A 26,846-nucleotide genomic window follows, 5' to 3' on the forward strand; every position below is an offset into this window, starting at 1 on the left:
CCGTGTATCCTGCCGGGAGGTGGTTGGCGGCCGAGGTGACCGGCAGGTAGAGGTGACCCCGGGGCTGTAGAGGCAGAAGAGTCCACGTGAGATACCCGGGTCTTTCAAACACTCCTGGTGTTGCATCTGTTGTCGGGGGGCAGCAGTAAGTGGTGTCTCAGCAGAAATACCTGCATTTCTTATTTATGAGGCTGCTGGGGCAAGAGAGTCTAATAAAAGACTTCCCGTGATTCAAGGTCGCCCTGGGCCCGGCTCCGCGGCCACCTGGACGCCTCCTATTTGCTTTGATTCCGCTTCTCTCGCTTTTTCCTCCCGCGCTGGCCCGCGCCCGCCCCGGCGGAGAGGCTCTATTTTGGGAGTTTTCGTGGATAATTTAGTGCGCGGAAGCTTCCCACCCACCCCCCTTGGAGCGTCCCTTCAAAAAAAGGGAGAGTGCTCGAGAGAGAAGTGAAAAACAGTGGGTGGTTCAGTTCAAAAGGACAAAATATTTCTTGCCCTGGCACCGGGAGAGGAAAGAAGTTGTCTGAAGAGCCCAAGAACAGCTCAGCTGAGACGCCGAGAGCTGCAGCCCAGGAGGGCAAATTAGGTGACTCAGCTGCGACCCCCCCGCCGGCCCCAGCACTAATGTGCTTTGAAAGGGAAAAATGCTTAACTCTGACAAAGAGTGGGCTCTATAAAAATGTGGCTAATGCGGACTCCGCCGAGGCCAAAGGGCCCCCCCTTCGGCTGCGCCAAGCACCTGTGGAGATGGGGACCCGCCTCCGAGGCCTGCGCCTGGGTGGGACGGAGTCTAAAATTATCCCCGATAATGAGCCTGGCAGAGGAGGCCGGCATGCTCGTTTCCTGCCTGGCTCCTGGCCTCCAAGACCTCGGCTCCCAGGGAGGCCTCCGGGAGGCAGGGGCTGCCACGCCAGGAACACGGGCTTGGTTGACAAACAGAACTGGGTTCAGATCTGGGCTGGCCGTGTGAACAGCGCCGCGCGCAGCCTCGGTTTGCTCATCTGTCAACAAGGCTCACGGCCTGGGCTCGGCAGGAGGGGGCCCTGGACTCGATCTCGCGGAGAGTGGGCTTCCTGCCCTGGACAGGGGTGTTGTTTCGCAAAGGACGGCCTGGGGCTGGTGGGCAGGGACTGTGGGCGCTGGCTCAGTCTCTACCCACACCTTGACCGGGGGACGGAGTTGTGTTTTAAATGGATATTTTAAGCGTTTATTCTATTCTCTGCTGTTTGTTCTTAGCCTCACTCTGCACGTCAACTCTGAAGAGGGGCTCGGTAGTCTCCCCATTGTACACAGTGGGTCGGGGGCTCTGGCAAAGCCAAAGAAGGTCTCATCCAGCACCGCCCGGCAGAGCTTTCCGGTGGGGTGGACATGTGCTGTTCTGTGCTGCCCAGCTCAGCAGCCAGGCGTCCCTGGGTGGCTCTTGAGCCCTGGAAATGTGGCTCCTTCAACCAACGAACTGGATTTGACATTTTTTATTTAATGCTTCATTTTCATTTCAGCCGCCGCCTGGGGCCAGTGGGGCCCCCTGGGCCGGCGCGGGGCTGACCCTCCTCCGGGCCCGTGTGTTACTGTGCGGGAGGGCCAAAGCAGGAATTTAGAGCTGACCTGAGCTCAGGGCCTGGCGTGTAGTAGGGCTGAGTTAGGGGTGGCTGTAGTGTTATGGAGTAGGGGGACTGCTTTCAGAAGACCCTGCCGGGGGGTTCCTGCAGCCAGGGCCGCCCCAGCAGGTCTCACCTGTGCTGATTGCTCAGTTGGCCCAAGACTTGCCGTTTTAAAACTGAAAGCCCCGTATTTTGGGAGCCACCTCAATCTCAGGCTATCCAAGCAGGTGGGCACCCGGTTCTGGCCTCCGATGATGGGCTGCAGAGCGTGCAGGAAATGGGACCCCCTCAGCGGGCTTCCTGAAAAGAATCCCCTCCATGACCTTCCAGTCTGCGCTCTGGGTTCGCCATGTAAACCAGTGGGTTACCCTCTGTTTTGGTTGCCTCAGTTTCCCCTTTGGAAAGTGAGGGAGAAGGATCCCTGCTTGCAGAGGGGCTGCAAAGTGTTCAAGATAAGGTAGTACCAGGCTCGGGCGCACAGGGGGCACTCCTGGCTGCTCTTTGGGGGAGCAGCGTTATTTAAGCGCTTCTGCGGAGGCCGCCTGGTTGAGGCTGGTCCCCTGGTGGGCGGGTGGCTTGTCCCAGTGACCCTTTGTGGAGTGTCTCTGGCAGGAGAGGTGGTGTCTGAGCGCCCCATGAAGCTGCTCTGGGCCCAGGCCTGGCATACAGAGTGGTCCCAGGGGATGTGCCAGCGCCAACCAGGCCTCTGAAAGTTCAAGTTTGCTGTGGAGATGGTGGTGGGGGAGGGGACCGTGAGTCACCAGCCTGGGTGCAGCAGGGACCTTTATCAGAGCCCTCAGCGGTATCTGAAATGACCATTTTCAGGGCTGGTTTGATCTGTGGGCCCAGAATCTCTGCACCTGCCTGCAGGTGAGGAGGCCAATGGAGGCCTGGGGCCGAAGAGCATCCTGTGGTGCGGGTCCCCTCCCGGCGACCTGCCCCCGCTGCGGCCCACGGATGGGAGCCACGCGTGGCATCCTCGGGCCTCCCTCGGGAGGCTGAGCGAGTTCATGACATCCCTTCCCTTTATTTTCCTGTTTATTCAGAGCAAGTGTAAACACAGGGGTTGCCTGGTTTCCGCGTCCCTTCGGCCATTTCATTATCGCCGGAGCCTCTGAGCATCACTGGAAACCTCGGGTTTTCTAAATGAATCTAAAAATAAACTCTTTGCAAAAAAAATAACTTGGAGCCGGAGAGTTGACACAGGCACCGTTATTTATTTCTTCTCTCCTCCTCCTGCCTCCCCTCCCCTCCCCCAGCGCCCAGAGTCCCAGGGGACTGGGAAGGGCCGGGGTCCACGTCCAGGGGGCCCGACCACCTTGGGGGCGCGGGTCTGAGCCCCGGGCCGAGGCACCCGCCGGGCACATGGGGGTCTGGGGAGTCTGGAGCGTGGTTTATTAAAAGCCGCCGCGTGCGGGGCAGGCGGTGGCCGGGATCGGTGCAAACGGCCCCCGGGAGCCCCCGCGAGGCGCCCGGGACGCGCGCGCGCCCACCCCACCCCCTCCCGGGCCGTCGCCCGCCCGCCCGCCCGCTCCCGCTCCCTCTCCCTCTCCCGGCCTTCCCTGCCGAACAATCAGGGACTTGTGCTGGCGGCCGAGGGAGCCACGGAGCTGGCTGGCCGCGGAGGAGGCGACGTCATGGATTCCTGAGTGTGAAGTTTGCAGGAAAGCCCTTAGTTTTGGAGATGGACGCGATCCAGTGGTTTCCATGGCGCTGGATAAACAGGAGGAAACAGTGAGGGAATCCCGTTATTTTACTGCATTGAAAGCCTATAAACACGGAGCGCGGGGAAGGAAGTCGCGTCCCCTCTCGAGTGAGCCCGAGCGCTCGGCCGCGCCGACTCCGCCGCGCCGGGAGCCCCGAGCCGGGAGGCGGGAGGCGCGCAGCTCCCGGGCCGCTCCAGGCGCCTCGGCCAGCGCGCCCCGCGAGCATGCTCTAGAGAGGCCGGCGCGCCCCGGGCCCCTGGTCTCCGCTCCCAGACCCTCTCCCGGCGCGCGCCGAGCCCCGCGCCCTCCAGATGCAGAGAGAGGCTGCGTTCCGCCCCGGGCACTGCCACCCGCTGCGCATCATGGGGTCTGTGGACCAAGGTAACTGCCTCGCCCCCCGGACTCCGGCCGGGTCCCCTCCGCCTCCGGCTTTTCCCTTCGCGCTTTCAGCTGCCGCCGGAGGTCGCGGGCGGCCCGGGGACGCGGGGTGCCCAGCGCGCACAGGTAGCGCGGCCAGCAGCGGCGGCGCCCGCGCCCCGGCCAAGGCGGGGAGCCCCGGCGCGGGCTCGGGACCGCGCTGCTCGGAGCCAGCGGAGCGCCCCGGGCGGGATCCCCGGGCCAGCCCGCCCCAGGGCCGCTCCCCTCCCGGCGCGCCCGGGCTTCGCGCTACTAACCGCTGCTGCTTAACCGTTTCGGCGCTCGCTTGGACAGCAGAGGCCCGGCGCGGGCGTGGCGGTGGTCGGGATGATGATGATTATTAAGCCCTTTTTTTCTCTTTTAGGAGAGCAGGCTTGACGTTTTACGGGGTTAAGTAGAGTAAGCAAGGCTGCTTTTTAGCAGTCGCGGCAGCAGATGCGCACGTCGCCAACTTCCCTCCCCTCCCCTGATGGGCTCCTTGGAGAGCTCCTTGGAGAGCTCCTTGGAGAGCTCCCTGGAGAGCTCCGTGGAGAAAGCCCCCAGCCCCTCCCCCAAGTGCAGGGTACCAGCAGTTGGGGCTGCGATCTGATTACTCTCCTTTCCGAGTTTCTGCCTCTCCCCCCTCCTCTTGGTGAAATCATACTACGGGGAGCTGGTGGGAGGCGGATAACGTGGAAGAAAATGAGATGAAAACCTCCCATCGGGTTGGGGTGGTGGAGGGCTTCGGCTGCGCGCTGATGAATCGGTCTTTAAACGAGGACGTGGGTAAAGGGCTGTTTTTTTTCGGGGGCCATCAGGGCGGTGCGCTGCCCAGCGGGCAGGGCTGCGAGAGTTAAGTGAAATAAATATGCGTGGGAGGAGTCAGCCTCCTGTCATAAAATCAGAGTTGAATGTAGGTTTTGTGCTCTGCGTGGCTGATTAAAGTTGGGGGGGCATGAGGGGGAGAGAAATGACAATTTTAGTAAATAAACCTAAGGGGCATTTTTTTTTTTTTTTTTTTTTGCAAACCAGGAGGCAGCCAGCGCCTTAGGTTAGGGAATGGTGCGCTTTGCCCCAGCCCACGCCAAGGACACATATTTTTAATGGAATTGCACTTTTGAAAGCAAGACCCTGCCAACGCTTAGGTGGTTTTGACTGGTACCAGTTTGTCCTGCTCTCTGCTAGTGGTCAAGCTTATGACAGGATGGCTCCCCGAATTTGACTAATATAGAATTATCGGCAAAAGCCATGCTCTCGGACAGTTGGCAGAGACTGGATGGAGCTGGGTTCTTCGGATAGTGGTGGGGTGATGGGGGTGGGGGCACGGGCTCATGCCAAACTGGGCTCTGTTCAGAAAGAGAGGATGCTTGGAAGAGAAGCTGGGTTTCTGTTTTAGTGTGGGATGGAAGACAAACCTCACCCTTTACTGGGTCTGCCACCCCTGCTCCACTTCATAAACTTGCTCCTCTCCCAAGGTTTTGAATTCAGCCTGTGTATTTTGTGTGTGCACAAGCATGCCTGCCCTCCCCAGCCCATGCTCCTGTGTGCAGGGATTGGAAGTGTGTTCGTGCCAGTGTGCGTGTGTGTGTGTGTGTGTGTGCACATGTGGAAGACAGGGCACCACATTGTTCCTGGTGAAACACACTTGGCATGCCAAGGCCACTGGGCACACAGAATGCAATTCCAGGCATCAAAGGCAGCTGGCATGCGATGTGCTTCCACCCAGCCCTGCACACGGGTCTCCCGAGGGAAAACAGAATGCCCCTTTGAACTCCAACACCCCTGTGAGCACTGGGACGGGCCTGCGTGTGCACGCTGATGGGCGAGGTCATTAACTAGCGAGTAGAAATATTTGCACGGTAAGAAAATACTGAGCTTGCTGTGCGGCTCTGGGTTGAGGCCCTGGGAAAAACTGAGGATCTGAAAGAGGTGTGTTCGGCTTTATCTCAAGAGGGGTGATGGAACGTATTTCAGGAGTAAACAAGCCCAGGGTCAGCAGCTCTGTGACTCCCAGACCCCAGCTCCCTGCCTTCTGCTTGGATTGCGTTTCTACTTGGCCACATTGCAACTGTGTGATTTTGGGTAAGTGACTTCACCTCTCTGTGCCACATTCGTGAGTGGGCGCTGGGGGCACACTGCTCAGCGGGCTGGACTGCAGCTCAACCTGGTAATAGTGGGATAGCGCCACAGACCATGGCGGTGTGGGATCCAGGAGGTAACGCACAGAAAGCCCTGAAAACAGAGCTGTCACGGCCTGTGCTGGAGAAATGTCAGCTCAGTCCTTCTCGTGGTAAAGATACAAAACAGTAGCTTAGGTTGCTCTAGAAGCTACATTTCATGGCAAAACCTTCTTGAGGAGTGCAGCATTTCTAACGCCTCAGGGCACTTTTTATCTTCTGGAGGATGCACCTCACGGTGGGTGAAGCCTCCGTTTATTCATTGGCGGACGGGAGTAATGGTAGTGTGGCCTTCGGGGACTTGGCATCGTGAGAAATCACGCACGTAAAGTGCTTGCCTCTGTGCTTCCTTTGCGGTCGGCACAGACTCGATGCTGCTATTGCGTGGTGGCTGAGGGCAGAGCCACGGTCATGCCGTCTCTATTGCTGTCCATGGTGGGGAGAGCAAGTCTGTATTGAGCCTTGACCTGGAGGGTTGATGTTCCTGTCAGAGCCTCTGTCTTGGTGGGTGCTACAGTCGCTGTCTCCGTCACGGAGGGGGGAAGGGAGGTGCAGAGAGGTGTGGGAACTGGCCAAGAGTTTTCCAGAGGGGCGGCGGTGGACTCAGAACTGGAACCCAGCTCTCAAGCACAGGCCTCCGCCTCCGGATCTCACTGATGCTCACCAGTCATAATTATTTCTAATCCGATCTGACAGAGGAGGAAACATGTAGGACGAGGCCCCGGTCCTGGGGATTTTTTGCCAACACTCGGAAGGGGAAGAGGTGGGTGCGAGGATGTGGGGGGCACAGCCTTCATCCTGAGGGACAGGGAAACTGAGGCAGCAGCTGATTTATCCTGAGCGTGGGGTGAGTCACAGAAATGGAAGCAGCGTTCTCACTCCCGCCGGGAGAAAAGGCCCGAAGGGCGGGGTGGGCAGGTCATGCTGCTGCTCGTGCTCCTCACATCCTCCCTGTTCTTCCTTTCCATCACCCCCTCGCACCCCTTCCCTCTCCTCACCCTCTGAACCCCAGAAGCCCCACTTCATGTACTAGTGTCCATTAGTTTTGGGGAGTACTTGCTTGTTAAATCACCCTCTGGATGACTTGCCTGAGCATCGGCCCCCTGCAGCCCTTCCACTTTGCTGTAAATGGCGAGTGTGTCTCCCCTCGTGGCTGAGGACTCCACGGTGTGACGAGTGTTCCTGGTGTGAACAGCCGTCCGCGGCGTGGCTAGACCACATCGTGGCCCAGTCCTTGCCGGCCGCACGGAGCTTGTTTCCGTGTCCCGCTGTTGTCGGGAATCCCGCCTGGTTTGTTTTAACTCGAGTTACTGCCATCCTCGCTCGAAGAAAGGAAAGGCGAAGTCTCCAGGGCTTTTCTGGGGGCTCCAGGGAGCCTGTGTCAGAAGCTGAGGCAGCGAGTGCAGGGGTGTTTAGGGAGGGTCCATGGATGCCGGGCACCCGCAGGGCGGCGTGGGACAGAGCCAGGCGCTGTCACGCGGGCTCAGTCGGATTTGAAAGTCAGATCAAGATGGGGGCAAAGCAGGGGCGACATGGCCACGTGGGAAGCCATTGCATGCGAAGCTCCTGGGGGCTTAGATGAAGCCCCCGGTTATGTTGACAGAGTGGGTGGGGGCGTGGCGGGTCAGGTATGGGGCGGGGTGTGGCACGCTACGCGAGGCTGACAGAGGGTGGCTTCACCGCCCCTGGTGGCAGCCTCTGGCCCTCCCACCCCTGGCGTCATAGACTCTGAAGGCAGCACAGGTATCTCAGTCTGCAAAGAATATGTCAGGAGAGAAAGTGGAGATCGGGGTGCAGTCACCTCGGAAGACAGCCTGGGTGACAGGTGGATGGTTGGGAGATGGTTGTGGGGTCAGTGAGCAGGCTGGGCTGACGTCCACTGCACCCCCTAACTGTGCCACCCCCTGCCGCCCACCCTGGAGCTCTGAATTGGTCAGCGATGCTCCCTGCTGCGCCTCCCACCGAATTAAAAACAAGACCGTAGGGGTTGCTAAAGCCCCATAAAGCAGAGAAGGCCTGTGAGACGAGGGGTGCAGAGGGAGAGACCAAATCAGGACAGAGGAGGCAAAGGAAGCAAGCAGGGGTTCAGGGCCCGGAGCTGGGGGCGGCCTGGATGGGGCTGTGGTGGGCAGAGAATCTGAAAGGGTAGCTTCAACCCAGTTCCTGCTGGTGTAGCTGGGAACAGGGACCCACGGTGCCAGATCATACCCCCCTTTTTTTAGATATTGGCAATCTGGATTTTAACCTGAAATCTCCCAATTAAAAATTGTTAATTCAGATTTGAAAAAATGACGGGGCAGCCAAGCATAATATGCCTGCAAGATGGAATTGGCTGAGCTGCTGCAAACCTGGGCCACCTGCTGTCATGTGGGGTGCCTCCCAGTCCCGCCTCGCTTGGGGTTCCGGTCTTCAGAGGCACCCGCTTCTTCCAGCATCTGCTGGCTGGGCCTGCCCAGTGGCTGTTGTCCACAGACTGCCTTGGCCGCAATCCCCTGCTGGAAAACAGCTTTTTCATGGGGAAGGTCCTGTGTGGGCTTTAAGAGACGGTGTAGATGGTAGATGGAGTGACACTCAGGCCTGAAGCTGTCCTGTGGCTCCCCTGGCCCCTAAGGAGCTCATTCCCGAACATGACTGGGCTTGGGGTGGGGAGAAGGCAAGAAGGCAAAATGCAAGGGGAATAATAATGTCATATCTTAGAAATAAAAATTAATGCCAAAAATCCACGATGAACCTGAAAACATTTAATTTTATTTTTTTTAAGATTTATTTATTTATGCATACAAGAGCTGGGGTATGGGCCAGAGATGCGGGGGGTGAGAGGAGTCACCAGAGACAGAGTGGGGAGCAGAACAGGCAGACTGACCGAAGTACACTGCTGAGGGGAGCAGCGGGGAGACAGGAGAGGTCTGTCTCTCCATGTGGGTTGCTCCCTGGCCGGGCAGGATTGAACTCGTGCTGCAGAGGCTGTGGATTGCTTCATAGTGCGGTGCTTAACCCCTCCCACCAGGGAAGCCCCCTGAAAACATTTTAAATGAGGGCAGGATAGTGCTCCCGTCGGTCTCCAGGGGAGTTGTAATTGCTCCCTCACTGCAGATATTTTGCTTTCGTTATGATTTTTGGAAACGTATCTTGAAAATATAATTTCTTCTTTGCTTATTGAGTTTTTTAGCATCTTCTTGAAACAGCCTCACTGTCCTCGCTCAGCCCCGTGGGAGTCAAGTACACCCACCTGTCAGTTATAATACTAACACTTGGGGCTGTAAATGGAGGGCGGATAGTTTCTGGAATCGATTAAGAATGTTCCTATTTTTCAGATCAGACTTAAAGTGCCTACTTTTCCTGTCTACCTTCTAGAGTCAGGGTTTATTACAATGGAGTTGTCAGGATGGGGGTTTGTGATCAGAACTTGGGGCTGGCTACATAATTTGCAGGGCTGGAAGTACAGCCCCGTGTTCAGAGTTAAGAATTTTTAGACTGTGACAGCAGAGCAAGTGTCCAGAGCTGTGAGCGTAGCTGCCTTCCAGAGCGTGTGTTGGGTCCTCTGACGCCGCCCGCGCCATCTTGGGGTTGTGTGCCTGTGATGGTGGCCCTGGCTGCCACCCAGGGCAGTTTAGTTTTCCTTATGAGGTCAAAGAATTCTTGAATGTTAGGTCTGCAGTGGCGCCTCAGAGGTATTATCCAACTTTCCACTCCTCCTATTTTACAGATGGAGAATCTGAGGCACAGAAAGAACAGGTGACTTGCTTAAAGATTGCAGAGTAAGAAGAACTTGGATTGGCTTCTGGGCCTCCCAGTTCTGGGATGTTCCTTATGGTACCAAAGGTTTCTCTTCCTGCTATGGACGAAGACGTAACCTTCAGGAAGGTCTGCTTGGAAGGGTGGACAGTGATTCAGACCCTCCAGTCTTACTATAATGACCCCCAAGAACTTATCCTTCATGATAGGATACATTTTCTAGAATGATCACCCCCATCTTTTCCTTTAAAAAAAAAAAAAAACATGCACAGGTAGAATATCCCAGAAGCCACTGAGTCAGATGAAATGTCGTTTATATAGAAATGATTACAGGTGTGATGACTATGCTAGAGGTTAGGCCGCAGGTGCCATACACCAGATTCCCGGCCATTCCATGAGACGGAAGAAAGCAGGGACTCAGATTCTCGGCCTCATGCAACTTCATGTACTGACTGATCTGACACCAGTGAACAGGACAGACAAAAATGCCTTCCCTTGTGGGGCTTATCATCAAGTCAGCGAAACGGGCAGCATGGAGCTGGATGAGTAAAGCATACCTTCGAGATGAGGGCTGTGAGGGACGAACAGCAAGGAGAGGGGATGCAGAACGGCAGGGACACTGTTTTCATGGGCGTGGCTGAGACAGGTTTCACTGAGGAGGTGGCATGTGCGCTGAGGAATGAACAAAGTGAGGGAGCAGCCATGAACGGTAGGTGCAAAGCCCCTGGGGTGAGGTCATGCTCTGCCTTTTCAGGGAACAGAAGGATGGTAGGAGGGGCCAAGGGAACTGACAGATATACTCAAAGGTGGGTGGGGGCGGGTGGGGGCCAGCATGTCTAGGGCCTCCTCGCGGGTCAGGTGTCTGTATTTAATTCTAAATGGGAAGCTGTGGGAGGCCTAGTGAATGTACATTTTGACTAGTAAGATGAGGGAGGAGACTGCGCCGACCTTCCCGAAGGTTATGCCTCCGTCCACAAGCAGGAAGACATGAACGTTTGGCCAAGGTTGGGGTGACCTTTGGTACCAGGTGAGAGAGGTTGGGGAGGAGCAGGATTACCGGCAGGGGAGGAAGAACTGGGAGGCGTGGGCTAATTTTGAAGACGGAGCTGAGGTTTGCATTTGGTTGTGAGAAGAGGAGAGGAATCAAGGACTGCTCCTCGGTGTCGAGCGGAGAACAGGCCTAATGTGAGGGTGTGCTTTGAACTTGGGGGGCAGCGGGAGAGGAGAATTTTGGTTTGGGTGGCCATTTGGAACTATGAACCCAGATTTCAGGAGAGAGATCCAGGCTGTAGATAAAAATGAGTTTTCTACCAGGAGTGAGAAGAAGGGCAACACTGTGGGTGGCAGGTTCCTCTGGGACCAACTTGAAGGCGAGTCAGGACTCTGGGTCACCCTGGGTGGAGGAGGGGAGCTCAGGGGCCAGTGCGCCTTAATATTTCTATTCAGGTGGAACCAAGTTATGCTGATTTGAAGAGGTGGCCAAAGGATGCAAGTACCTTTTGTTTGTTTCTGCCTTTTTTGTCTGTCACTGTAGCTCAAACTCCCATTATCTCTTGCCTGGCGGGCACAAGACCCTCTAATAAAGTCTTCCTGCTTCTACCCTTGATGCCTGTGGTGTCTTTTCCCCAAGGAACTAAGAGCAATTGTTTAAAAACGAAAATGTATCTTGTGACGCACTTGCCTAGTGCCCTCTGGTCATTCTCTGTTGCTCTTCAGTTCAAAATTCTCTACATGGACCTCTCCCTCCCACTTACCCCCACCCCAGCCTTATCTTTCCCCATCTTTTGGTCCATTCCTGAGCACCTGCCACTCCACTCTCCTTTCAGTTCCTCCAATACAACATACTGCCTCCTGCCTCAGGGCCTTTGCACCTACTTTCTCATCTGGTTTTCTGTCCCCTCACTAGCTCAGCCTTCTGGTCTCAGCGTAAACATCACCTCCCCAGGGAATTTTCCCTGACCTCCCCATCTACATCAGATGTCCTGATGTGATGCCAGCTCCTTTCCCTGGCTTGCCTTAGTTTGTAATTAAGCACTGAGGCAAATGCTTGTTGAATGGAGCTGAATTCCCCTGCGGAGTCAGATAGGATCAATGCATGCTGGAAGTTTCAGACTCTTAGGGGCAGCAGTGGCTGCCCATTGCGCTTTTGCTGGGGAGGCCAGAGAAAAATTGAAAGGCCAGGGCCTCCGCAAGGAGGTCAGCTGCAGGGCAGAGAGAAGGTTGACAGAGCTGCACTGTCAAGGCCTCCATCCCACCGCCAGCCCTCGGGGTGGCCTCTGAATGCATAAAGGTCATGCATTCTGCTCCAAACTCTCGCTCCTAAGAGCACAAATTATTTATTTTGGAATTGAAAATATGCCTTCCTCCAACCCAAGCCCCCCACTCTTCAAGGTGACCTTTAGAGAAAAAAAATCCTCGTTCCCCACTGCTCCAGCAGAAACCCCATTATGGGTTCAGGCCTTGTCTGAACCCCTTTCCTTTAAAGAATTCTGCTACTTTGGTGCAGATTCCAAATCCTAAGAACTTTTAAAATATATCCACTGTTTTGAGGAGTCTTAGAGTGTCCTGACCCATCCTTTCTAAGACTGAAGATTTTCTAGAACCTTATCCAAAAGTGCTCTTCACTTTACTATCTTACCTTATTGACTATTGATCGCAAGAGGAGGTTGGTTGGGGGTAAGAATTTAGGTTCTAGCCTTAACGGCTGTGTGGCCAGAGTAAGTTTCAGGGACAAGGACTCTAAAAAAAATTCAATGCTCTTCTATCCACAAGAAGAGTAAAACTCTTCATCCATCCATTCATCCATCCATTCATCCATCCATCCATCCATCCATCCATCCATCCATCCATCCATCCATCCATCCATTATCCACTCATTCGTGATCCATTCTAGCATCTCCCATCCAAGCATCCCTACATTTTCTATCCCTTCATCCTCCATCCTCGACCCAAATACCCATTCATCTAAGCATCCACTTTTAAGGGCAGGGGGAGAGAGAGGGATTAAAATGGTGGGGGTGGGGCAGAGAGCACAGGGACTATGGTGATGGTTCACGGGTGACTTGGTGGTAGGAATTTTACGGGGACTACACCTGAGCAGAGACAGCAAAATGTCCAAAAATGAATGATGACGTAGTGTATATATATATATATATATATATATATAGAGAGAGAGAGAGAGAGAGAGAGAATTAAAAAAATCCACTTTTACATACATACATATGTATGTACATCATACATACTACATACTCTTCCATCCACCTTTCCATCTGTCCATCCATCCACATGTGCATTTTACATCAGGCTGGGTTTGAAGGCTTAGTGGATTTCATGGACTCAGTGGAGATAAAATTCTTGATTGGTCAGGTCAAGCCAAGGATCAACCGGGTTACTCTTCCACCTCTTTGCCAGGGATGGGTGGAAAAAACAGGTTGACAGTTCTACCAAATTGTGTCAAGAGTAGTTTCCCAAAGGAATACCATGGGACGCCGTTATCAGAGGAAGGAGACTGGTTTCGGGTAGGTGAGAGCCACAGATGTCCACTAGAGGCATGTAGAGGGCAGGACTGGACACGGTGCAGGTTCTCTGATCCCATGCAGACCGGGTAAAGGAGGAGTCAGAGCCCTCAGTGGTTTTTTTGCAGGTCTTTTATTGGGGCTCAGCGGGTACGTGACAGGCTGGGGGGCTGGGAGGCTGGCAGTCCTCCCAGCCCCCAGCAAATCCTCACTCTATCTGGGCTCTCTGGCATTCTCTGCTTCTGCTTCGGGCTTCTCTTTCTGCTTCTACTGGCATCCCCGTGACACCACCCTTAAAAAAAAGCACAGTTTTAGCGCAGGTGCACCCACTTCAGGTGCCCACCATCAGGCATGCATTCAGGATCACAGGGTTCCCTCATCTGTCCTGATGGCGGGAGGGCAGAAAAGCCTGATTTTTTACCTTACCCTACCAGGCATTTAATTATATGGGTGGGGGAACAGCAAAGGGCATGTGCCACCAGCCTTGCCTCTTTTCTGTAGCACAAGGGCAGGCGGATTCCTTTATTTCTCCCTGACCAGATTTCAGGGCTGGACTTTGGATCCTGTTATAAGGCCCTAAAGCGTCCACCTTCTCCTAGAGACTTGACTATAAGTTTCCCACCCTGGATCGCCACTCTCCTTCCCTGTAAATTGATCATTCACTGGATAAACCCAGTGGTTGTGCTTATGGTGATGATGAGAAGGATATTGTTAAGCCCTGACAACCAGAAAGTCCTTCCCAAGACTCTGAAAGTTGGTGAGTCTGAGCTGGACCTCAGCCCCTGAAATGGAGTTTTCACCCTGGCCACACTCCGAAGCATCTGGAGAACTTTAACAAAATATTGATTCTGATTATAATTGGTCTCTGGTGGGATCCAGCCACTTGAATGTGCAAGCAGTTCTCCAGGTGAATCTTATGTGTATCTTGGGTTAAGAACCACGGGTCTAAGTGCAGTTTGGAAAATCCCATTCATTGCTGTGCCTCTGCCTCCCGGAGGAAGCTCGAGGGCAGAGACACGTTCTGTGGGTGGCTGCATCCCTAGGATCGGAGCAGCTCGTGCCAAGGAGGTGCCCAGTAAATATCTGTGAGATGAATGGTGACCGACGGCTTTCTCAAGTCCTTTAATGGGGCAGGGATGGCGCCCCCTTCTCCCTCCGACGTGGGGGAGGATTCGAGTCAGTCCCACCGGAGATCAAGCTGTGGTTCTCAGGGAATCCTAATCTCCTGACCCCGTGACCCTGGATGTTGGCTGCACTTTGGAGTCACCTGAAGTCATTTCAAGAAATACCTTCGATGTTCTGGTTCAGTGGGTTTGGATTGAAACCTGGGCAGAGGCATTTAAAAAAGTGTTCCAGGTGATTCCAACATGCTCCGGGGTGAAGGGCCCTATTCTGACCTCTTTCCTACCTCTGTGAACCTGTTTTTTGGACTTCAGCTAACTTGGCCAGGACCCTGGAAGTGTTTCAGTGGAAAGCAGTGCTAGGGTCCCCAAATGCACCTGCTTGTAACCTCCTTGCTGCTTATTTAAAAATCCGCATTCCTGAGCCTTTACTCCCGACATAGGGGATCAGAAGCTACATGAGCAGCCTGGGAACCTGCATTTTAAACAAACATCCAGGTGTGTTACCAGCTGGTCTCTCCACCTGCCCTGCCCGCCTCTCCTTGCTCTGTGTTCACCCCACGGAGGCCCTTCTGACATTTGCTTGCTTTTGGAGAAGCCAGAGGATGCTTCTCCCAGATCAGTCCGGTTCCTACAAATGTCCCTTCCCAGAGGGGCCCTCCCTGACCACCAAGGTGACCCACACCTCCCTGGTCCCCAGCCTTGGGGAGTTCCCTCCTGACTCCCCATGGAAGATGGTTTGTTAGGGTTTCACTCCAGCCTCTCCCCCAGCAGAACCAAACTCCCCAGGACCTGGGTGTCTACTTCTTGCTGGGGTCCCAGCACTTGCATGTGACAGGTGGCCAGGAGGTGCAGAGGAGGGTGGGACCTGTGCTTCCCCAGTGTCGTGTGCGAGGCTCTCCCAGGTCCTGGGGCCTGCAGGTGGCTGAGCTCGGGCACACAGTGGCACCTGGAGACGCAGCCCTGCCACGGAAGGGAGTCTGCGCCCTGGCCCCTGGCCCCTGGCAGGGGCAGAAAGGGCGAAGTTTGGGACCAGCTGGTCATGCAGGCAAAACTACCAATGGCAGCTGATTTTGCTCTGGACCCTGGGTCTGGGAGGGCGCGCTGCTCGGGCTGGGAGGTGGGGGCCGCCTGCACCCCGAGCCGGGCCGGGGGCGGGGGCCAGGACCCGCGGGCGGTCGCCGGCCAGCCCCGGCCGCCCGCCCCTGCTGGTTGGCGCCCGCCCCCGGGTCCCCGCGGCGCCCCGCCCCGCCGGCCCGGCCGCCCGTCCCCGCCCCGCCCCGGCCGCAACAGGTGCCTCCCGAGGAGGAAGCTCGCGCCGCCGCCGCTGGCTCCCCGGTGCGTCGAGGACCCGCTGCGCCAGGCGCCCGCCCCGGACCCGGCGCGCGTCCCCCCCGAGGACGGCGCCCCGCGGCCCCGCCGCCGCCCCGCGCCCCGCGCCCCCGGCGCCCCCAGCGCGCAGCCGGGGAGACAGCCCAGCCCGCCCGCGCCCCGCCGCCCTCGGCCGCCCCGCGCGCCATGGACGCCCCGGAGCCGCAGCCCGACCCCGACGGCGGGGACCCCGCGGGCCGCGAGCCGGGGGGCAGCTCCCAAGACGAGTTCGACTTCTCCATCCTCTTCGACTACGACTATCTGGATCCCATCGTAGGTCGGTGGAGGCCGCTCCGGCCTGGCCCCCGAGCCCGGGCTGGGGCCGGGCTGGGCGTGCGCCCGGGCCGCGGCCGGCTCCAGCTGTCACCTTTTGGGGGGAGGGGGCTGGCGGGTACCTCCCCGCCAGGTGAGGGAGGGAAGGAGGCGTCGGGACCGCAGCCACCCTTAGGGGGCGGTAGGCTCCCTCGGGCCCTGGAGGGCGTCGGCTCCCAGGGCTTGGGCTGGAGTCCCTGAGAGTCTGGGGGGGAGGCTAGAGCTGGGGGGCTCAGGGGACCTCGGGCCGGGAGTGATTGACTCGCCTTTGGAGGGAGGGGTGAGGCCGCCAAGGATGGAGTTAGTGGGGGAGGGAGCAGGTGCCAGAGGAGGTTGCCACTGCACCTGATTATCCGGGCCTGGGAGCTGATGCCTCCCTGCAGGCAGGGCCGCGTGTGAGCAGCGTGTGTTGGGGACTTTGTGTTGAAACTAAGGAAGAGGTTGTCTGTCTAATGCTGGAGGGTGGTTTGACTTTGCTGTTATGAGGCCGGCCCATTTCCTCCCTGGGTTTTGCTGCTGCTGCCTTTGTGAATCAGCCCTGGAGACCAGCCGGGCTATGAGTGATCCCCTATCCAACAGTCATAATGGGTGTGTGTGTGTGTGGGGGGCGGTTTGACCTGGGGATTCTGGAAGACCCTGGCTGTTCTTGCCTAAACTACCTGTCAGATTCCCTGCAGGTGCCTTCTGTCGCTGGGCTGGGGACTTCCCCAGGCTGGGCCCAGGGCCCTCTGGTCTCTTCACGCGTTTAAGTGAGCCTTCCCCAGAAGGAGGAGGTTGCACACCCGACCTCACTGTATTTTTCTGGTTAGCAGGTTGTCTTGGAAAAAAAACAAAATACCCACCAGGCTTCCTGATTTTGACAGCCCAGCCCAGCCCGGCCCAGCCAGGGCTTTGCTGAACCCTCAGAAGAGCCAGTTGGTAACTTCCAGATGCCCGGAGCTTGGCTGCTGCCACAGCAGGGAGGGGTGTGCTGGCTAGTTTGTGGAGGACTTGCACCCAGCCTTGGGGGCTTGCCCCTCCCCAGAGGTGCTGTGTTAGGTAGAGCGGAAGTTAACGTCTATCTGGGTCTTCCCTGGCCACCTGAGGTGACCGGCTTGTTTTGACTTCCGCAGGGGGGGATCCTTTGACTTGGATACCCGGAGAGGGTAATTAGTAATCTGTGTTTTGGCTGGAGATGGAAATAATTAGCCAGTGAAGAGACCAGTCTTCTCCAGTGGCAATCTGGAGGCCAGCCTTTGCTTTGAAAAGATACAATTAAGAATCTGCAAGCTATCCCTCTAACATCCGTGGTCTCTCTGTTGGTTAAGATTAAAGTCATGTTTTGCAGGGAACGAATATGCACACTCCTCCCAGATTCACAATCAGCTAACATATTTTTTTTAAAAAATTATTTTTGCAGGGGGGAGATTTCCGGGGAAATAGTTTCCAAGCCAAATCTGATGGGAGGTGCTTTTTATAGTTTTTCTTGGCAAGTAATGCGTGGTGGCCGCCAGATGGGTGTCTAAATGACCACAGTGGAGGCCCCAGTACCTGTTTTTTTTTTTTTTTAAACAAGCTTTATTTTTTGGAACTCTGTTAGATTTACAGAGAAATTGTAAAATAGTGCAGAGGGTTCCTGTATCCCCAGTACCATGTTATTAACCTCTTGCATCAGTATCGCACCTTTGGTATAACTAATGAACCCCTCTGGATGCACTATGAGGCACTCAAGTTCGTATTTGATTGGGACCGTCCTTGATTTTTATGACCTTGGTAGTTTTGAGGACCACTGGTCAGTGAGCGGTTAGACAGCTCCTCAACTGGGGTCTGGTCAGCCCCTCCGCTGGGGTCTCTGTTGTTTTCCTCATGACTAGACGGGAGCTTGGGGGAGGAAGATCACAAGTAAAGCTAGTGTTTCCACCGCATCACGTCACGCCATGTCACATGACATCAGGGGTCCGTACTGTGGACGTGGTCATCACTGTGGACGCTGACCTTAACCTCCTGGCCGAGGCAGCGCTGGTCAGGTTTCTCTGCTGTAAAGTGACTCCTTTCCACGCTGTGCTCTTTGGAAGAACTGACCACGTGCAGCCGCCCTGGGGGAGCAGGGGGTGATGCTCTGGGACCCGCGAGCTAATAACGGCGGAGAAGCAGGCAGCGCAGAAGCTTCGAGGCCCAGGAAGAGAAGGGATCTTGTGAGCCCTGAGAGGCTGATGCCTGATGTTCCAGATGTGGGTCTGCTCTGGCTTGCCCGGATGTGGGGAGGGTGCTTTCCCGAAGCCCCCGCATCCAAAGGGTGGAACTCCCCACGCCTGCCCTCATCTTGCTATTGGGTGTCATCCCAGGTGACAGCACTGCAGCGCTGGCGATGCAGGCGGGGTGTGGCCGTTCCTTGGCACGAGCTGGCAAAGCCAAGGAAGGGAGAGAACGGCTCACGGGAGGACGGCGGTGCCCGGGGAATTCGGGGGAAGTGTGTGCTCCCTATGTGGCACCTCAGCATGTAGCAGGTGCTTATTAGCCCGCGGCCTACCCTCCAAGCCCAGCAGCAGGCACTGTCCCCCCCCCCCCCCCCCCCCCGCATTTACAGAGGCGGCAGAGGGCTCAGAGGTGCAAAATCTCCCCAGCGAAGCACAGTAGGTAAACGGCAGAGCTGAAATATGAGCTCAGCAGGCCTGCCCCAGAACTGGCGTTCTGAACTGCGAGCACCCCCTCATGCCTCATGGATGAGGGACGCACCTGGGGCAGTTTGTGAGCGACCCAGCACCATGGCAAGGCTGGAGTCTAAATTGTTTATCAACAGAGCGATGGTGGGCAAGTCATTTCACCTCCCTGGGCCCCTAATTGCTCACCGTCAAGTGGCCCAAACAGCCGCCCTCACCCCCTGGAGTTGTTTGCCTTGAATGGGTTACCCCATATTAGCCCCTTGGCACAGCATGTGACCCGACAAGGGCCTTTCCTTTAAACCTGCATTTTGCTAACAGGTGCTCAATCATTGTGAGTCTTGATTTGCTTACTCCTTCAGCTCCCTGCTGAGCACCTGTTGGTTAGTTCCTGGGGTGCAGTAGGGGCTGAGGCCCAGCCCCTGCCTTCACTGAGCTGGGGCCTCTAATTGTTCTCTCTCATCTAATGGCACAACGGACCCCTTCCAGTGGCCGGGTGCAGAGTAGTGGCGGTGGTGGCACCCCCACCTTGCTCCTGACCCCAGGAGGGCGCCTGGGATCCAGGCATGTACTTGTCATGTTAAGGAAGTAGCCACCCAGCCCCGTGTTCGCGAGGGTCTTGCTAGGAATGGGAGCTGAATACCATCGCACACACCTGTGGAAAAACATGATTTTATTCTCCTCCGATCTGCTGTTATGTCGACTTATGTGAGTAGATTTCTGAATACTGAAACATTCCTACTAGCAGCCCCACGCAGGCACTGTGGGTTGTTTTCTGACGGTGGTGGCAGTGACATCTGTTTCCAGATAGTTGACTGAGGATTGAAGAATATTCTCAGCGATGGTAGTCATGTCCTTTTTGGTGTGCTATTAGGTTTAGATTTCTGTCCTTTTCTCTGATTGGGAACCATTTATATATTGTTGGGACCACAGTGTCTGGTTTCTAAAGTTGGAACAGAATTCCCCTGTGAAGCCGTCTGGACCCAGTGCCTTTTCGTGGGGTGGTTCTGCCTTAGTGTTCTCTGTTGTGTCGATGGGAATCAGTCTGTTTGCACTTTCTGTTTCTGCTGGAACCAGTTTTGGTAAACTGTATCTTTAAAAGAAATTATCCATTTCATCTATCTAGGTTTTCAAATTTATTTGCCTAGAGGTTTGCAAAGCAGGCTGGGTTTTTTTTTCCTTAGTGAGGGAGAGAGCTAAGTGCATAGTAACAGCGAGAGTGGCTCCTGCAGCTGCGGGGTGCGGCCAGGGCTCAGACACCTTGAAGGGAAAGCTGTGCTGCCTGGGTCAGCAGGCAGATGAAGTTTACTTTCTGTCCATGTCGGGAATTCAGTGAATCCTTCTCCCAACTTGTAAGACACTGGGAGACACTGTTGGGTCCTGCGAGTGCCTGGTCACCTGCAGAGGGACTGACCGACCTCTGGACTGTGTGTGGCACTGCCACGTGAGAACTGCTCACTTTTCATTGGCCTCGGCAGGTCTGCAGTGTCCCACCCTCGAGTCCTGGTGAGCCAGCGTGAGTGGTGCCAGCACAGACCCGGGGAGAAGTGACAGACTCTTGGTTGTAGCCAGCGGAGTCTGCTCCAGTGATTCTTACATTTTTCAGGTCACAGCCCTTAAAAAGCTACTGAAGCCATAGGTCCTACCTGCCCACACACCTGCAGGCCACACACACCACACCAGCACTCTGCACACCCAGGAGCATTCTGCACACCCAGGAGCACTCCACTCACAGGAGCACTCTGCATACCCAGGAGCACACTGCACGTGCACATCCCTTATCTTGCCACCCTGCCCCCCACCTCCATGCCCTACTCACTGTTTACACCATTTTCCAGGTAGAGGTGCAGACCCTACTGTGGCTTATCCCTGATGTCACCTGCACTTCAGCTCAGAAACACCTGCTCTCTGCCATTCACAGGGGACAATGAAAACCTCATCTGTCAGCATTCTGTGCCAGCCCCTGAGGGGGTTTAGAGACGAATTAGATGTGGTCCTGCCTTTGCCTGGCCCCCAGGCCAGTGCAGGACTCAGCTTGGTAAACAAATAGGGACAAACGGGTGCTGGGATAGAGGATCAGGGTGTTGTTTTATTTTTCTGGTGCTTACTAAAAATAGAGTTCCACCCCAAGCAGGCAGTTTTGCTGAACACATGTGACATTCAGAGACATTGCCGTCTGTGTTGAGTTAAGGACCGGCCTTAATAAGCCTGCTTTGTACAAACAGCATCTCCAGGTGCAGCCGGGACGGTGAAGTGAAGCCTAGAATTGGGCCCTGGGCCTGTCAGGGCGGCAGAGGAAGTGGGGAGAAAGTGGCCTTAATCATTCTTCATGTTCAGCACATTACTCCAGCTTCCAGATTAATGGCCCTCTGTTCTCCAGGCGGCCTTAGGTCGTGATCAGGAATAGATGCTCTTGAAACCTTAAAGTGATGCTATCTGGGTGGGTTCCCAAGGTCCTCCAGCCCTGCAAGATGATGGGGCTGGATCCACTCGGAAAGTGCAGCAGTGGTGGCCCAGGCTCCTCTGTGCTTAGCTGCATGGTAGAATCTTCCAGCCCCTCCTGGCACCAACCAGGTCAGACTCTTGGGGGTCAGTGAACTTTGCTGAGCCCCACTCAGGGGAATCACAAATTTTGAACCCAGGCAGTTGGAGTCCCAAGTCCCTGCGCTCGGCGCCACCACTCTCCTCCAGAATGTCACCTGCAAGAGCAGCAGGACCCCACAGAGCTGCCCCCGCCAGCTTCGGGGGACCCACAATGGGAGCAGGGGCTGCCTTTGCCCGTGTATTGGACATTTATATAATTTCCAGTTGCATCTTTGCTGTTGTCCTCATGGGGCTAGGCACTTTGTAAACCGTGCAGCACAATGGAAACAGGAAAGGCCCAGCTAGAAATGGGAGTCTGGGGATTTTTCCATTTCTTTCTACATCCTACCCGGGGTATGTGCTTTCCACATGCCTCCCGGGGTACATGCTCCCCCAGTTTTGGGAGCTCGGCAGGTTGGAGCACCGGGTCTGAAATGGGAAAGTCCTGCTTTGACATTCTGCCTCGATGGTCTCGTACCTGCACGACCTTGGCCAAGCAGGACAGCCAGGCACGCGTGCAGCCGGCAAGAAATACCAGGCCGATGACGCAAAGGCGCAGCTGCACCATTCCTTGTTAGCACTCAGCCTGAGGGCTCACGACGCTGAGTCTCCGAGGGGCTTGTGTTTTCGCGCCTGTGAAGGAGAGGAGGTGGCGGTGCCCACCTGCTGGGGCCACTGCCAGCTTCCCAGGGGGCACGGGACTGTGTGACAGTGGCTGAGGCCATGGCAGCAGTGGCCACTGGCCCTGACACTCTTCTGGGGCTCCCTCTTCTTGAGGGCACTGGCTCTTTGTGGGATTCTTTGCCTTGGCCTTTGATGAGTCCCGAGACTTGCAGGAACCAGCCGGGAGGGCAGAGGCTTGGCCCATGGAGAGGCGCTCGGGCTGGGCGGCACCTCCGTGATGATCTAACTCACAAGTACTGTCAGTTCTGACTGTACAAACCCTCCTCTGGCCCCTGCCTCAGCCCCAGAACAGAGCTAGCTGTAGAAGCGTCCTGGGGCTGGAAGGTTCTCTGCATTCTCTGTGGGCAGAGGGTGTCCTGGCCGGCACCGTGGGACCCCCGGCACCAGGCCCAGGAAGGAGCAGCCCTGGACGGCACAGCGTGATGGATGCCTTGTGGTTCCCCCGCAAAGGGACTTCCTCTTCCTCCCCCACCAGCACAGGAAATAGCCCCAGATGCTGCAGCTCTGGCCTGCTCAGCTTCCCCTGGCTGATGCTCGGAGCTGAGCTCAGGGCGGAGGCAGGCCGTGGCGCTTCCTGGAATAGGGCAGGCTCTCTGCTGCCCTACCTGAGCAGAGCCCCACGTGGGTTCCTCCAGAGCAAGAGGAACCGCCTTTGACTTCTTCCTGAACTTTTCCCAAAGTGTGGAAAGAGCATGGACCCACTCACTCCCACGTGCCATGTCCTCACCCTGGATTAAAGAGATTAGGTCAAATTCCAGATGGCACACTCTTTCACTAATACATAGATGAGTATGTAGGTCTCAAAGATAAAGACTCTTGAGACAAATCAAATACCACTATCAAACTGAAAATGAAAAGAAAACCCGGTACTTAATTCCAGATATCCGGGGTTCAGATTTCAGGCCTTTCTTTTTACGGTAAATTTGTTTGATCCCTATTCTAAACAAAAGCCTCGCCTGTATGTGGTCAACACAGGCATTATGCTCCTTTATTCCACGAAAGTCCCCATGGCTCTGTTTTCCTGTGTTTATTTAGGGATGAAACCAGCCCCTCTTTCCTGTGAAGTTCTGGACCTTCTGGATCCTGCCAGGTGGACACTCGTGGTGTCTTTCTGACATGTCCCTCTGTCCCCTGGTTTCCGAGGCACTGGCATTCAGATGGAAAGCTCCGGGCCTTTTCCCTCTGCAAAATATATGTGTGTGTGTGTATATATATATATATATATATATATATATATATATATATCTCAAAGGCAGACTGCAGACCCTCAGCAGAGCAGAGATTGCTTTTCCCCGAGCTGGCATTTGAGACCCTCCCTGCCTTTCAGTCTGAGGTTTGGGCAAAGAGCACTTTCTCAGCAGGGCCTGCTGTAGTTAATAAAATGTCTTTGTGGAAGCCAGTCCTTCCTACGTGGATTTTAATTGAGCCAGGCCTGGGTGAGCTTTCTGAAGGGAGGAGAGTGGCTGGCACTTAGCTCAGGATTTATAAAAGCCCTTATCAAAACAGACCTGCTTGGGCATGCCTTGCCAAAGGGGGGATGTTAAATGAGGGGGAAAAACCCTTGAAGTCTGAAATGCCTGCCAAAGTTCTTTCCAAGACAACAGAGAGGGGCTGTTTCTCTGGGCGATCCGAAGGAGGTGGGATGCAGGTCTGAAGTCCACCGCGGGTGACATCACCTTCGTCACCACGGAGAAGGCAGGCATGCCATTAACGACTGGGCTTGGCAGAGGCTGCTGATGAAGTGTGCCCGCCCCCGGGAACATGGCACCGCAGTGAAAGCTCCCGGGAGAGAGTGTAAATAAAGCACCCACTAGTCAATAAGGCATTGACTTTAAATCTCTGCCCCTGGCCAAGGGCCCCGCAGCCCCACAGCCTCCAAGGGGAACTCTCCACCAGGGTTTCAAGTTGAGTGAAATAAAGGAGGAAATCAGCTTTTCAGGCTATGCCGGCGGGCGGCGGCTGGGGGCTCAATAATAAGAGGCAAAGGTTTTGAGGGGCGGGTGTCAGGATGAGGGGTCTTTGCTGGCTGGTTCCAGGAGGAAGCATGGAAGGTGGCTGGCCCCTCCTGCCCATGTCCCCTCGCACGGGCTTTTGACAAGGATCTGGGTGCAGCCGTGAGCCGCCTGTTTCTGAGGGAGGATTATCTGCAATCTATTTCGGGTTACTTCTCCTCAGCAGATCTGTCCTTCTCCTTTTGGCGAGGAAGCCACCAAGCCCTGCTCTCTGTCGTGCACCGCAGGGCAAGTGTGTGTGGCCGCAAGGAAAGGGGCTCTCCAGATCACAAGTTTAATCTGAAATGTCTGTTGTCTTCTGAACAGAGGTGGTACAGCCTCTGGTGCAGCAAGGAGGCAGGGTAAATAGGTGATGGCGTCCCCAGGGTGTGGAATACTACACAGCGATCAAAAAGGAGTTGAGGCCACTTAGGCAATGCATGACTCTCAGATATAATGTTGCGTGGAAGAGTTGACGTGTCCGTCTGTCTGATTTATGTGATGTTGCTGAGCAGGCGACCTGGTCTGTTGTGAGAAGAGACAGGCTTGTGAGGGCTCCTGGTTAGGTGGGGCCACCAGGGAACCACCTGGGGGCTGTTCTTAATTTTGGGTGACTCGCTAAGTAAACAGCCCAAGATGTTATGTAATGTTTGCATTTTTGCTGCATTTATGTGATGCCTCCATTTGAATCCCAGCTCTGTCCCTGATTTGTTTGGTGACAGGAAATCCCTGCACCTCAGTTTCTGCATCCGCAACAGAGCAGATGATACCGCCTCTCCCCAGCCTTGTCAGTGAGGAGAGGGAGAATACAGGCCGAGGGGGTGGCCCTGCAAGCATCTGCTATTCGAAGGAATAAAAATGGGCAGGCCTCCACGCTTCTCGATGACAGGAGGGCTCCCCAAATGACTTTAACCCCGAAGAGTGGTTCTTTCTGTCTCGATGGGATGATGAAGACAAGACCTCACATCTGCCAGATGTCTGGGCCCTGCTGGCTGCCTCTAAAAGCTGACCTGGAGGCGTGTGGGCTGCAGATTCCTTACATTTCTCTAACTCCTTCGAAAAGACTACGTGTCGCCGTGTGAGCGCAGCCAGGCCAGCTTGCGGCTTGCAAATGGTCCTGGGACTTGTGTCCCCGGCACCTGGCCCCGTGGCAGCCTGCCTGGGAAGCAGGCCAGAGCCCTCCTTTCTGTCCTGTCTGCGGAGGCAGGCGGCTGTCTTAGCTGGGGCAGGGTCAGCAGAGAGCTCAGCGTTCAAGGTGGCTTTGTCCAGTGGCTCCACGTTGACACGACTGGAGGGCAAGCTGCTTCCCGCCCTTTCTAGACCTGACTTATCTGGATGGAATTTCTTGCTTCACGCCCTGCGTCTGTATGTCTCATCCTGCGCGACTGGGGGACAACCTGCTTCTCCATTATTGTTAATACCCACGATTCATTTCTTGGGGGTTAGCACAGTGACCATCTGTGTGAGGGGGGTGGGGGGCTGGTAAGGGCCTGGAGGGCTCTTTGGAAAGTTTCTGAGTGTTGAATTTATTACTTGAAAGCAATCTGTAATGTGCAAAGGGCTTTTTCGTGTAGGTGATGCCGGAGCCAGATGCAAAATCCATCCACCTTCCTGGCCCTTTTGTGATTCCTGCAGCCCCGAGGTGCGGGCGTTCACAAGAGTGGCTGGGGGTGGCGGAGGCGGGTTCCTTCCCTCCTCCTCCGCTTTCCTCTGGCGGCCTGTTCACTGAGCTTGCTTGTGGCATCCTTAGTGCTGTCATAGCAACAGACTGTGATGTCTCAAACCCAGAACCCCGGACACACACCACCTAGAGTGCATTCGGGAGCAGCAGTGGGTCCATGGCCTGAGACGGGAATGGAGGGCAGCTCCGGAGGGGCGTCTGTCCTCCAGGCCAGGCCCCGGCTCCTCCCTTCCAAGTCCTGGGAGCCTGAAAGCAGGGTTTCAGGTGGTCCCCACCCCCTCTCCCCAAAGGACAGATGCCTCGTGGAGAGTCTGGAGCTGGGTTTCTATTTTGGTCATTCTGTTCTGCTTCCCGAAAATTCTACCGCGTGTAGTTTTGGGCAGAGGAGCTGTTCTCCTGCCACTCCTTTGTGCAGAAGCATCTGGTAGCTGATGGGTTGGTGCTGAACAGCCGCCTCGGACTTGGCTGTCTGTCTCTGGGGGTGGGCAACTGGCCCGCCAGAGGCCCCAAGAGGAGAGGTGCTAGCAGAGACCCCTGTGTGACCTGCATGTGCTTTAAGAATCGTCATTGATTGAATCCTGGAGCAAAGGGAGGGACTATAGCATTCCAGAAGAAAGGAATCCTTGTGCTTAAGTTGTCAGGGGCAGCCTAAGCCTACCTTCCCGAGACGTTCCTATTCTGGGGACACCTTACTTCCCTCTGTTGGGGTTAGGATGTCACCGTCAGGAAGTAGCCCCTTCCTTGAGGAGTGGGGTAGAGGAATGGTGATGGTTGCAAAGGAGCCAGGCTGCCCGAGACGGAATCCCAGCTCTGACACAGAGAAGATGTGTGACCTTGGCACACTAGTCACCCTCTCTAAGCCTTCTTTCCCCCCATTGTAAAATGAGGAAACTGTCGCTTGCTTTGTAGTGCCCTTGTGAGACAGACAGTGATAGGCTAAACGCAGACTGGTTCTTGGTATAAAGTGAATGGTGAGGCGGTGTCAGCTGTTACCATTTTTGTCACAGCAAGTCACTCAGTGAGTCATTAACACTTTAGTACGATTTGATCAGCTCCCAGGTCGCCTGGAGGAATGAGCACAAAGCATGGGGCTGTGGGGTATTGGAGGCACGTTTTACCCACGCCACCTATTTTTGAAGGCCAACGAGATCTGTACTGACCATTTTATTTTTAGGAAATTTTCTTCTTTCTTTTTTCTGAATGCTTTGGAAGGCATTGGGGGCTAGTATGGGTCTCACTTCCAAGTTGTAAAGTGAAGCAATGATGTACGGAAAGGGTGGACTTTTAACTTTAAAGCTCACTCTGCAATAGGAGTGTGCCGGGGCAGTGGATGG

General features: G+C 55.4%; 1 protein-coding gene across 5 annotated transcripts in view; it reads left to right on the forward strand.

Annotated features, from left to right (window-relative positions):
- Positions 1-3,618: 3,618 nt before the first annotated feature.
- The window catches only part of NFATC2 (nuclear factor of activated T cells 2), a gene marked incomplete at both ends in the record, with an annotated part of 125,160 nt that continues 101,932 nt past the window's right edge, over positions 3,619-26,846 (forward strand). For 2 of the 5 annotated variants that reach the window (XM_084247641.1, XM_084247642.1), the window contains one exon: positions 3,619-3,688. In XM_084247641.1, coding sequence (XP_084103767.1) covers positions 3,619-3,688 — 70 coding nt within the window. Of the gene's footprint in view, positions 3,689-15,769; positions 15,900-26,846 lie in introns of those variants that run through there. The other 3 variants (XM_084247638.1, XM_084247640.1, XM_084247639.1) reach the window with 2 other exon arrangements.

Source organism: Talpa europaea (genome assembly GCF_964194135.1).
Source record: "Talpa europaea genome assembly, chromosome: 11".
In the NCBI taxonomy this organism is placed as follows: Eukaryota; Metazoa; Chordata; class Mammalia; order Eulipotyphla; family Talpidae; genus Talpa; species Talpa europaea.